Raw genomic sequence first — 12,090 nt, 5'->3', positions numbered from 1 at the left:
CATTTGGGGGGGGGGGGGGCTGTTTCTGAGGTTCAGTTCAGGAATTCCTGAATTTTTCAAGATGTAGGCACAGCAGGACACCCTTTCATTCCAGATTCTCCCCAGAAATGAACAGCTTTTCATTCTCTGCTGGGGAGCCCTCAACACAACAGAGTGCTTTGCCCTCAGGGACTAGGATGGAATCTTTCCCTCCCTCCTGAGGCAGACACACTCTTCAGAGGAGTCCTGGCCAGGGCAAGGGCTCAGGCAGAAATACAACAGGTGCAGCCTGCCAGTTCTGACTTGTCAGGTGAAAGGGTGAGATGCACTGCAGACCCTTCAGGCTGTAGCTGCTCCCAGGATATACATATTTTTTAGGAAATAAGAAATACTTATTTCCTAAAAATATGCATACCCTGTCTCTCAGAGCCAAGTCTTCCCCAGTTACCAGTCCACAGTAGCATCAACAATCAAATACATTAAAAAAAAAAAAAACCATTTCAACAAAAATCAAACAGCAAAAAGAAAAGGCCCAGCAGGCAGACGGAGCTGCCAGTTCATGCCAGCAGTTCAAAACTTTATGGTTCCAGAGGGTCTTCACTGCCCAGAGAGGAAGGGGGTCTGGTTTCCAGGAGGAAATTCCAGAGTCAGCTGTGGTGCCACCACCAGGTAGGCTCTGGTACCTGGAACACACCAAATGAATTCGTGTCAGTGGACTGGAGGGCAGGGCCCAGGTAGGTTCCCGTGGGCCAAGGCAGTCTGTCGGGTAATGCAGTCCCAGCCTGGGTAGGGCTTCAAAGATCAATGCCAACACTTTAAACTGGGTTTGGAAACCAACTGGCAACCAGTACAAAATCAGCCTGGCCGAAAGGTGACACTTGACCTCCTCTGTGAACACCACCTGTGCAACTGCACCCTTTGCCAGACGTCTCTTCCAAACTGACTCTAAGGGCAGCCTTCCTCCTAACATAGTGCACAGTACAGATTTGCTGAATGTGTGTGCAGCTGAGCCCTGATCCTGAGGTTTCTTTGCACTTAGTGGGACTTGATTCTGCAAAGAATTGGGCTGTGAGGCTCTCTCTCTCTCTCTCTCTCTCTCTCTCTCTCTCTCTCTCTCTCTCTCTCTCACACACACACACACACACACACACACACACACACACACCCTATCACTGTAGCTTGATTTTTGAGTGGGGGGATATTTAAATTATTTTATGTTTGCTGTGTTATTCTATTGCTTTAATTTATACTGTTGTTGGTTGCCTTGGCCTTGGCCACCAGCATAAGGAGTGGAGGGATATAAATTTAAAACAAAACATATATCTTTTGTCATCAGTCACCTTGGACTTGCTAGAAAGTGGCTTCAGGCAGGATGGATCCATTCTCTCTCTCTCTCTCTCTCTCTCTCTCTCTCTCTCTCTCTCTCTCAGCCAGGTTAAATGTTTAGTGAGTCAACCACATGTTATAACCCAGTGGCGTAGCTAGAGGGGGGTGCGAAGCACTAAGTTTTACAGGGAGACTCACTGCGGTGTGCAAGCGGCCCCTCCCCTTCTGAGCCATTCTGGGCCGTGAGAGCAAGACGGAGGCAGCACTACGGTGAGGGTCCCTGAAAAATTTAGTGCTTTGCACCCCCACTAGCTATGCCACTGGTACAACCCTGTCCTTATAGGCCGGTAACTCCTCAACCTTCATGTGGGGAATTATTTATTTGAATGTGCCTCCAAAGCAGACTCTCCTTGTGTGTGAGAGACTGGTGCATTAAGCAGCAGCAGCAGCAGGAGGGGAAAGAAGGCTCTCTGGGGATCTTAAAGTGTTTCTTGCAGAGAGGCCATTGCTTGATGTGTTCTGAACCTGAGTCATGTTATCGGAAGTAAGTTTTGGGCCTGAGTTCAAGTTTGTGCATAGCCCAGTGCTTGCCACCTATCTCAAGAGACCCTTGGTTTTGAGAAAGTGTGTTTGCTGGTTCAAATGGAGGGGCTCTAACAAAAGAAGAACCCCGATGAATGAGATCAGAACGGGTCAATCTGTTCCCCACATCTTTTTCCAGTACTGACCAGCCAGAGGCTTTGGGGAAGCCCACAAGTGCAGGGTTCAGAGGCGCTGCTCCCTATTGTTCTTTATCTCCGGCAATTGGTATTCAAAGGTAGACTGCCTCTGAACATGGAGGTTCCATCTAGGCATTGTGGTGAATAGTTGTTGATAGACCTGTTCTCCATAAGAGCCCTGCCGTGTCAGAACGCAGGTCTGCCCAGCCCAGCGTGATGACTCAGTGCAACCTCTCTGAGCCAACACGTGCCTGTTTTTTGTCACACACATCTGCAGGTGCCCCTTGGCTTTCGGCTGACGGCATCTCCTTGGCTGTACCTCTTGCCGCCGGCTCTAGGTTCCCTTTCCCCAGAGTCTGCCTCTCCCTCTGCCTGAACAGCCTGGATTTGACCTGACTCAGATCCCCTCTGAGAGCCAAGCCAGTCATCCAGGCCGCAGCGTAATAAATCAGAGGGGGGAGAGCTGATTCAGCACCGTTTGGGCCCAAAGGCTCCACTGCTAGTTTGGATGTGTCAATATCCTACTTCTCTCCCCCCTTCGCCCTGCTCCCTCCCCCATCTTTGCATCCAGAGCTGGGAAGAAAAAGGGATGGCACAAAGAAAGCATCTCCGTATCCCAGCACATCTGTGGCTCATGCCATTGCAGGGGATCATGTGCACCTCTGATCATGCACAGAATGCATCTTCTCAATGGCCACCAGGTCCAGCGTGCCTGGGGTTTGAGGAGATGATTGCTAGACTGGCTTTGGAGGACCCGACTAATCAAGCACAGCCTGCTGTGTGACTGTGTGGTTTAAAAACACACATGTAGCTAGAAGCTGGGAGAGGCAGCAACTGTGGGGCGTGTATGTGTGGGGGGGGGGGGAATAAGAGTGTTAACCCTTTGCTCCGACCGCAGCCCTGATCCAGACCAGCACTCCCTCCAGCTGCTGTTCGCTCTGGGGAGGAAAAACCCCATTGTGCCACATTTTTCTAAGCAAAACAGCTGTCGTCTGATCTCAGGCACTGATTTGGATTGACCAGACCTCTCGAGGTTCCTGGTTCTCCAGCACCTCCTAAGCCCGAAATTAATTGCAAGTGGCCACTCATTCCCCCTCTGCGCAACGTTTCCAGTGCGGCTTCGTTTGTGCCAGGGTTCACAAAGGCTTCCAGCATCCAAAGCTTTGCCGTGGAAAATGAAAGTGCAGACGAAAGGGCTCCTGAGCAGGCACAGAGTGTGTTTCCCTTAATGCTGTGGAACGACAAAGTCTCTCTCACATACTCATTAGGAGCTGGGGGGCAACGACACACGGACACTTCCAGATCAGAGGGTGCTCTCCAGACAGGTGTGAGTTAACTACAAACCACACAGCTGCCTGTTGTCGTAGCAGGAGTCAGGCGACTTGTGTGTGATCCTCATCTCTTTTTTCAGCCTGGCTCACAATTTATTGCAGTTTCTTATAGCCCACGATCAGAGCAACATGTTCTCAGACCCACTAGGTGGGTCGCGAGCCAGTTTCAGGTGGGTCCCGTAACACCTAGCAAAGCCACCATTGAAAATATGGGCTGCTGGAAAGGGGAAGGGCTGTGACAAGGTTGTAGACGGGCTTATTATTATTATTTTTTAAACTTTCTGATTCTACGGATGGTAGAAATAACCCGACTTATTGCTGCATTCTCAGGAAAGCAGCAAGCTCTGGTGTCCCAATGACTACACGTCCAGTCACTTCCAGCCATGACATCACTTCCGGGTTAATGACATCACTTCGGGTGGGTCAGATTGTCGTTCTAGAAAGTGGGTCCTGCTGCTCAAACGTTGGAGAACCGCTGACTTATATAAAGAAAGGTGGAAATTGTAGGGATGCCAAGCATCTGGCCCAGGGAGAAGTGCCCAACCTCAGCATCCCGGCTGGTTGGCACGTGTGCCCCCATTCTCACGTTCTCCCCTCTTCTCCTTCTCTCCGCCTTGACCGCCTCTGCTTGGGCTGGCTTTCCTGCCACCATTCCTGCCTCTGACCCTGGATCTTCCCAGCCCAGGCCATGTCCGAAGGGGTCGACTCGCAACCCGTGGCCCTTGGGGCATCCCGTGTGGAGCTGCGTGTGTCCTGCTGGAGTTTAGTGGAGCGCGAAGATGCCATCAAGCCAGACCCCTGCGTGGTGCTGCAGCTGTTCAGCGATGGGCAGTGGAATGAGGTAGGGCCCCCCCCGCCCCCTGCCTTGGCCCAGCCGAGCCCCTGCTGCCACAAACGCCTCTCCATCTCTCTCTTGCTCCCTCCCAGCTGGGGCGCTCTGAGGTGCTGCGCGGCTCCCAGAACCCCGTCTTCGCGCACGTCTTCGCTTTGGACTATTTCTTTGAGGAGATGCAGAACCTGCGCTTTGAGGTCCTTGACGCAGACGGGGAGGAGGCTGAGGACGTGTCTAGCGGCGCCGGGGCCCTCCTGGGGACCTTTGAGTGCTCCCTGGGCCAGGTAAGACCCCCTCCTCTGTGCCAGTGTTTCTCTACATTTGTCCCCCACCGCACCACTTCACATGGTCCACCCATTTGAAGTACCACAGATGTAACTGGCGATGACATCTTGACCAGTTACTTCTGGGTTGGGAGGCCAGATGCAACGCAACAAGTGCCAGTCAGAGGCTCAGGGTGGGCAAGAGGACACCACCTCAAGTGCCACTGGCGGTACCCCTACCACTGGTTGAGAAACACTGCTCTATTCCAATGAGAGCAGCCTTGCTGGATTGGATCCTAGGCCAGTCTAGCCTGGTATTCTGCTTCCAGCAGTGGTCAGCCAGGTACACCTGACCAAGAAGCTCGGTGGGGGGCAGGGCTGATGCTGATGCCCTCCTTTTCTTGCTATGTCTCCAGCTCCCGGTCTTGTGACCAACCCCAAAGTTTTCTGGCACAACGTGATTTCCCCATGGTGGATTGGGGGGGGGGGGAGAGAGGCCAGGATATGCACCATCAGGATTCTTCTCAGCAATTAAGCAACTCTGCACAATCTTCATGGGAAAATCGTGTTATTCTCCAAAGCGCTCAGGAAGTGTAGATAGCGACCAAATGATGTGAGCAGCTTCTTATGAATAATTATAATTGTTCTCGCACCCTCCCTCCAACGCACCCGGGTGGCATATGTAGTGCAGCTCCATATTTTGATCATCACAGCAATCCTGTGAAGTTGGGTTGGCAGAGAGAGAGAGAGAGAGAGAGAGACTGGCTCAAGGTCAGCAAGGAAGCTTTGTGGCTTAGCTAGATTTGAACCTGCATCTCCCTGCTCCAAGACTGATAGTCTAGCTGCCCATGAGGGCTAGAAAGTAGGTTTACTGTTCTTTCATAATGGAAGGTGGAGATTTCTGGGGTGGCAAATTATATGCTCTGTTCTGAATCCTGTCCTCCTCTCTTTATCTGCATTCATGTACAAAGCCCCCTGTTGTTGTTTTTTTGGGGGGGAGGGGAAATTATGTTTCTTGTTTGCTCTTCTTTCCCTGGCATGCAATGCATTCTATCCTCTCCTTTCTCCCTGTGACACCATCACCCACTCTGCAGATTGTCTCCCAGACCAAGGTCACAAAGCCATTGGTGCTGTCGAATGGAGAGGTTGCAGAGAAGTCCACAATCACGGTAGGACAATCCTCTGGAGTGGGGTGTGTGAGTGTATGTGTGTGTGTGTGGAGGGGAATGGGGATGCCTGGTAGGATCCAGGGGTAACAATAAGCCACATACCTTGGGACCTTTTTTTCAGTGTCTGAACTCAACCTCAGAGCCTGCCAAACCACAAGTGTGCTTCTGAACATGGACAAAGTGCTCCTGACTAACCACTAGCGCACAGCAGAGATTGTGGGGCAGGGTTACTTAATGTGGCCAACCATACAGGGTTGCTGTGAGGATGACTGAAGTAATATTTGTGCAGGGACTTAAACACCCAATAAGTACTATAGAGTGCAAAGTGCTGCTGTTATGGTCTTTATTTCATTTGTCCAAGGATGGTGAGCAGGCACAACAGGCCTTCTAGGTAGATCAACCGGGGGGGGGGAGGGTTCTTTGGCTCAAGACGCCCACTGAGCTTCATGGAGAAAGGAGGTTTGACAGTGACTTTTCCACACCTCAGTACCTCTGCATGATGCTAGGACTCTTGCTTCAGAGGGAGGGTCTGGTTCACATCTTCGAATGGCTGCAACATCACCACCACAGATCTGGCCGTTCCTGGTTCCTCCCAGCATCTCCAACCCAAAGCTGCCGGTCCTGGTGCGCGGCAAACCTTTGGACAAAGCCCCAGTCACGGTGCTGAGTCGGTTTCAGTGGTAGTTAGAAGTCCACTTTTCTCCATGACAATGGCAGAGAACCATAGACCCCTTTTCCTTCCATCGTGTCTTGGGTCCCTCTGTGCATTCTTGAATGTGATGTTTCTGCTGCCAGATCGAGGCTGAGGAGGTCTCCAGAACAAATGAGTTTGTGCAACTGGAATTTCACGGCCAGGAGCTGGACGATAAGGTAGGCAAAGCTCGGAGTGCTGGTCCTACAGCAATCACTAGGGTCTTTTGAGCTTAACTGAGTTCTTCATGCTGAGAGGAAGGACTGAGTGGAAGAGGAGAGGAGAGTGGTAGGCTGGAGTGTCAGAGCTACTCTTCTCCTCCACCCTTCCTCTCTCACTTCTCTTCTTTTTCCCATCCAGGGAGGAGCATAAGCCTCTTTGGTGCTGGAAGATCTTGGGTCAACCTTGGTTAGGGAATCTGACCCATGCCACAGTCCCAATTCACTAACCCCCTCCCCGCTGCCATTTAAACAGAAACACCAAATACCGAAAATTTGTGCTTTTTGGTTTGGCCTTCCCACCTTGTTTTTTCATTTCATGTCTGTCTGGTTGCTTTCCCTGAGATCCAGTTACCGGTATATTTTTGTGGGGCGTCCCGTATAAAGTTCAATTGTTTAATCATGCTGCTTTTCAATGTTATTTTTTGCTCTTCTGCTTAAGGCTGCTTCTTTTTAAGAGCATTTTAAAAATGGTTTTATTATGTTTTCTTATTGCTGTAGGAGGCCTTGGGCTCCCCAATGTTGGGGGTGAGGCAGAGCCAGGGCATACATTTTTTAAATGAGTGCATCGGGGCCAAGCACATTAGCATTAAGGAGCCAGCTGGCTCTGCCCAGGGGTGCTAATATGTGGACACAATGCACAGTAGATTACTCACTGGATCTACCTGGCGTGACACCCACCTGCAGGGGACTGTAAATGCCTGAATGAGGAGAGCAGAGCAGGTTGCCATGTAGTGCCAATCACCAGTGGGCTTGCTTCTGTGTCCCCTGCACTGCTTGGGAGGCTGAATTGGTTTGTTCTCGCTCCATGCAGGATTTCTTTAGCAAATCTGACCCTTTCCTGGAGATCTATAAGGTGAACAGCAAGGAGACAGAGCAGCTGGCTTGGAGGACAGAGGTGAGGAGGGATATTATGGGCTGGCTAGGGTCGACAAGGGAAACGTGAGATTGGCAGGATGGGAGGAAGGCATATGTGGGCGTAATGGGGCTAGATGGGGATGAATTGAAGGACAGCCTGGGGGGTGACAGAACCATGTGCAGTGGAATGTCAAGATTGGGCCCTCCATTGTCTGATTTTCAACCAGCTAATTGATTCATTAACCAGGAGTGTTTAAATGTGTTTATGGCACAAATAAACAAACCCTAAAACACTTGAACTTGTGTTTCTTCTTCTATCCAATCTGCTATGGAAAGGCTGACTTCCATCTGTAGATTGGCAGGAGAAGCAAGGCAGATTTAGGGGTAAAGATCTTCTCACATAATGCTTAGCTGATTTATGGAATTTGCGGCCACGGAATATGGTGACAGCCATGGGCGTTTGTGACTTCAAAGGGGCTAGACGCATTCATGTCTAAGGAGGAGGAGAAGTCTGTGACTGGCTGTTAGCCATCACAGCTAGATGGAACCTCCATGTTCAGGGACAGTCTAGCTCTCAATGTCGGTTGCTGGGATGGGCATCAGTGAAGGGGGTTCAGGTCTCTATATCCTGCCTGTGAGATGCCTCCCCAGAGGCTGGTGGTCTGTGGGTGGTCAGAGGAAGCAATGCAGCACGACACGTTGCAGAGCCTGGCTTGTGTGTCTATTTCCCTTCCCCTCCTGACCCAGGTGGTGAAGAACAATCTGAGCCCCCACTGGCAACCGTTCCGCATCTCCCTGCAGTCTTTGTGCAGCTGCGATCCTGACAAGAGCATCAGGGTAAGCGTCTGGGTGACCCAGAGTAGCAATTTGGGGTGCTCTAAGAGGGTCAAGCTGGGCAGGGAGAAATCAACTGTTGGGAGTGACCTACCTTACAAGGTTGTTGTACAGGATGCTAAGTTCACTTGTGTGGAGGGCAGGGAAAATTCCAAAGTGCGGTTCGTTATTGGGCCCTGCTGCACGTCTTTTAAAATCAGGTCCTTGCGCAATACTGATGAAATATGAACTCGTTTATGTTATTTTGTGGGCAAACTGTAGAAGTCGACAGGCTTAAAGCCACAGTTCCTGAGTCCCATTTCTAGTGTGGGACGTTTCTAACCTGCCTTCTCTCCTTCCCCTTCCCAGTGTGTTATTTATGATCATGATTCCAGCGGAAAACACGACTACATCGGTGAATTCAGCACCACCTTCCACGAGATGCTCCAGGCTTCCTCAGGAGAAGAGGTAGCAGAACGCATGTCTGGGAAGGGGGGGAGAGGGAAGAAAAGGCAGATGAAATAGAAAAGCAGAACCTTCCCCATGGTCCGTGGGCTGTCTGTCACATCTCATCATGTGGGGCTAGGTCAGGCAGCTCAGTGTCATCCTAATCTAATTAAGAATTTAATGTATTAGTTAAATAACATGCGTACAATTATGAAAGCTACTTTGGGGGTGGGGTCAGGAGAGATTTCTTGGTGACTGCACAGAAGCTGGCCAGTCAGCACTGTGCACAGCTGGTTTCTGCTTCAAACCTACTGAACTGTTTCCCTCGCCTAGAAATAAACTATTACAGTGTATCTCAAACTGTGGGTCGCGAACCAGTTTCAGGTGGGTCCCCATTCATGTCAATATTTTATTTTTAATACGTTAGACTTGATGCTCCCATGGTATGTGACTGCATTTGGGGAAAGGTTACAGACCTTTTAACAAGCTGCTATGTATATTCTTTTAACGATGATCGTCAATGGGACTTACTCTTGGGTAAGTGTGGGCAGGATTGCAGTGTAGGATTGTTAAAAATTTCCCTCCTTGATGACGTCGCTTCTGGTCATGACATCACTTCCGGTGGGTCCTGACAGGTTCTCATTCTAAAACGTGGCTTTCCCAGCCATATCTGGCTGGCTATGGTAGCTACAGGATGCTGGACTCAGTGCCGCCCCTTTGGGCTGATCCAGCAGCCAGGCCAATTTGCCCCGTGTCTTCCTGGCAGGTGAAATGGGAGTGTATTAACCACAAATACGTAGAGAAGAAGAAGCATTACAAGAATTCCGGATACATCGTCCTCACTCAGTGCAAGGTGCGTCGCAGGTGGGAGAAAGCTGTGTTGGCTGTTCAGAGGGCGTCATAATTCTCTTATGCGCAGTCCAGGTAATGCTGAACGAAATAGACAGGGCATTGCCTTTTAGTCTGGCAAACACTGAATTAGTGTACATTGTGAACCTTTTCGGTGGAAGCTCTTTGGTTCCTCCTGCCAGGCCGAGCGCATCAGCCTCGTAAGTGTCCATTTCCTCAGCTGTTCATTTCCTGGATATAAATAACTGCAAATCATAAGTGATGCTGGGCAGGGAATGGCTCCATCAGATGGGGGGGGGGGGGGATCAGGACCATGGCTGGAAAAGGAGCAAGAAGAAGCTGAAAATGGTGACATTCCATTCTTGCTCATTGGTAGATTGAGAAAGTCCACACCTTTCTGGATTACATTATGGGCGGTTTGCAGATCTCCTTCACGGTAAGAAAGGGTAAGAAAAGATGGGCAGAAACCATGGGGAGGAGTGGGAGAAAGAGGCCCCTTCCCCCCTAGCAAAAGGGGGTGTTTCCAGTGGCGCAAAGAGTGTTCCTGCGCAAGCCTTTGCCCTCTTGCTTGCCCAGGTGGCCATCGACTTCACAGCCTCCAACGGAGACCCACGCAGTGAGCACTCTCTCCACTTCATCAACCCCAAGGAGCCCAACGAGTACCTGAAGACCTTGTCCTCCGTGGGTGAGATCTGCCAGGACTACGACAGGTGATAGTCATGTGGGTGTTCTTTCCGCCGGAGGAGGGCCACTGGCCTCCTGTGCCCCCTTGTCACATGACCCGGCTTTGAGCGTGACCCAGATTTTCTCTTCCAGTGACAAGCAGTTCCCTGCCTTTGGTTTCGGCGCACGGGTTCCTCCAGACTTTGAGGTAAGTGCTGAGGGATTCTGAGATCAGATCAGACTGGCCTGGAGAGTCCGCTCTTTCCCTTGCTCTGCATTTCTCTCTCATCAGGTCCTGTGCTTCGCTTTTTTTCTAGGTGACTCACGACTTCGCCATCAACTTTGACCCGGAGAACCCCAAATGTGAAAGTAGGAATTGCAGATGTGTCTATATTTATTTTTTAATGATCAGATGAACCCTTTCTTGACATGGGCTCATTTTCACACTGGCAGCTTATTCATAGGTGGTGGTCAGGTGCAGGGTGACGATATCTAGGCTTTGTGTGTCTTGGCTAAGCCTGGAAAAACCAACTGCTGGATAGTTCGGCTCACCAGTCACAATCCCTCCCGCTGAACTGGGAAGAGAACCCAGGCATCTGGGTTAACAAGCTTTTCCAACTGATAGGTCCCTTGTCCTTTATAGAACTGCAGAGTTGGAAAATATCTTACTTATTTTGTAACTTACAAGGTTAACCAAATTAGTCTTGCCCCATTTTTTTTTTATATCAGGGCTCCTGTGCCTTTAGTCCACATTCCCATTCCATCACAGCAGCCCATCCATGAGGCCAACTGAAGCAGTTGCCTAAAGCAGTGGGTCAGTGGTGGGGTAGTGCTCACTCCATCCATCTGCTTGCCTCCACTGATCCACCTCCTCCTTCCATGCCTGGATTAGGAAAGGACAAGAGGGGGCAGAACAGAAGTGTGGAGGAGAGAAGAGTGGTGGACTAGAGTGTCAGCAGAGCAGAAGAGTAGTGGGCAATAGTGTCAGAGGAGCAGAAGCTGGCAGTCACCAGCTCAGGGGAGCAGCATTTGGCATACTACTTCCGGCACCGGGAGGTCTTGGGCCAGCCCTGTTTGGGGGTGAAGGTTCATTGTTGGGGTTCTTCCCTGGCACATGGCTGTTAAAAGCACAGGTGCCCTGCCAGAAAAAACCCTGACAACTTTAGTGTGCCTTATGCCAAGGATTCTAGCCAGGCCTCAGTAAAGGAGCTGCCTCTAGTCCAGCTCCTGCCATGTTCTCCTCTTTCCCACAGGGATTTCTGGTGTGATTGAGGCCTACAAGCGCTGCCTGCCCCAGATCCAGCTCTACGGCCCAACAAACGTGGCCCCCATCATCAACAAGGTGGCTGCTCCCGCGGCTGAGGAAGAGAAAACGCAGCTTCCCACAGTACGTTAGGAGTCCGGGAGGGGTCTTTGTGGCACAGCTCCACACCCCAGCGGCAGGAGGTGGGCCGGGCGCTCAGCTGCACCCGTACGCCACTTCCAACCCAACGGCTCCCTCTTCTGCCCCACAGAAGTACCGCGTGCTGCTGATCCTCACCGACGGGGTGGTGAGCGACATGCCCGAGGCCTGTGACGCGGTGGTCCGGGCCTCCCGCCTCCCGCTCTCCATCATCATCGTGGGGATCGGGAACGCAGACTTCTCTGACATGCGGGAGCTCAACGGCGACCGGGGGATGCTGGAGTCTGAGGAGGGCAGGGCCGTCCGCGACATCGTCCAGTTTGTGCCCCTCCGGGAGTTCAAGAAAGTGAGAGCCCCCCCCTGCCCCCCACCCGCACGTGCACACAGGCCAAGTAGCATAGCCGGGGGGTGGCGGTACAGTAAGTTTTATAAATGCTGCAGGGCCGGATCCCAAAGGATCTCCTCTATGGAGAACTCGTGCAAGGAAAGCGCCCTACAGGTAGACCACAGCTGCGATACAAGGACATCTG

General features: G+C 51.2%; 1 protein-coding gene across 1 annotated transcript in view; it reads left to right on the top strand.

The window, feature by feature from the left end:
- Positions 1 to 4,043: 4,043 nt before the first annotated feature.
- Positions 4,044 to 12,090, top strand: part of CPNE6 (copine 6) — a 10,880-nt gene continuing 2,833 nt past the window's right edge. The window contains exons 1-14 of the mRNA XM_066627056.1: positions 4,044 to 4,196; positions 4,283 to 4,471; positions 5,545 to 5,619; positions 6,415 to 6,489; positions 7,343 to 7,426; positions 8,134 to 8,223; positions 8,569 to 8,667; positions 9,413 to 9,499; positions 9,872 to 9,931; positions 10,072 to 10,205; positions 10,312 to 10,366; positions 10,476 to 10,527; positions 11,412 to 11,545; positions 11,673 to 11,906. Coding sequence (XP_066483153.1) covers positions 4,044 to 4,196; positions 4,283 to 4,471; positions 5,545 to 5,619; positions 6,415 to 6,489; positions 7,343 to 7,426; positions 8,134 to 8,223; positions 8,569 to 8,667; positions 9,413 to 9,499; positions 9,872 to 9,931; positions 10,072 to 10,205; positions 10,312 to 10,366; positions 10,476 to 10,527; positions 11,412 to 11,545; positions 11,673 to 11,906 — 1,521 coding nt within the window. The remainder of the gene's footprint in view (positions 4,197 to 4,282; positions 4,472 to 5,544; positions 5,620 to 6,414; positions 6,490 to 7,342; positions 7,427 to 8,133; positions 8,224 to 8,568; positions 8,668 to 9,412; positions 9,500 to 9,871; positions 9,932 to 10,071; positions 10,206 to 10,311; positions 10,367 to 10,475; positions 10,528 to 11,411; positions 11,546 to 11,672; positions 11,907 to 12,090) is intronic.

This window comes from Tiliqua scincoides, chromosome 5, assembly GCF_035046505.1.
Source record: "Tiliqua scincoides isolate rTilSci1 chromosome 5, rTilSci1.hap2, whole genome shotgun sequence".
NCBI lineage: Eukaryota > Metazoa > Chordata > Lepidosauria > Squamata > Scincidae > Tiliqua > Tiliqua scincoides.
Note: the sequence above shows the minus strand (reverse complement) of the source record. Positions and strands in the feature narration are given on the sequence as shown.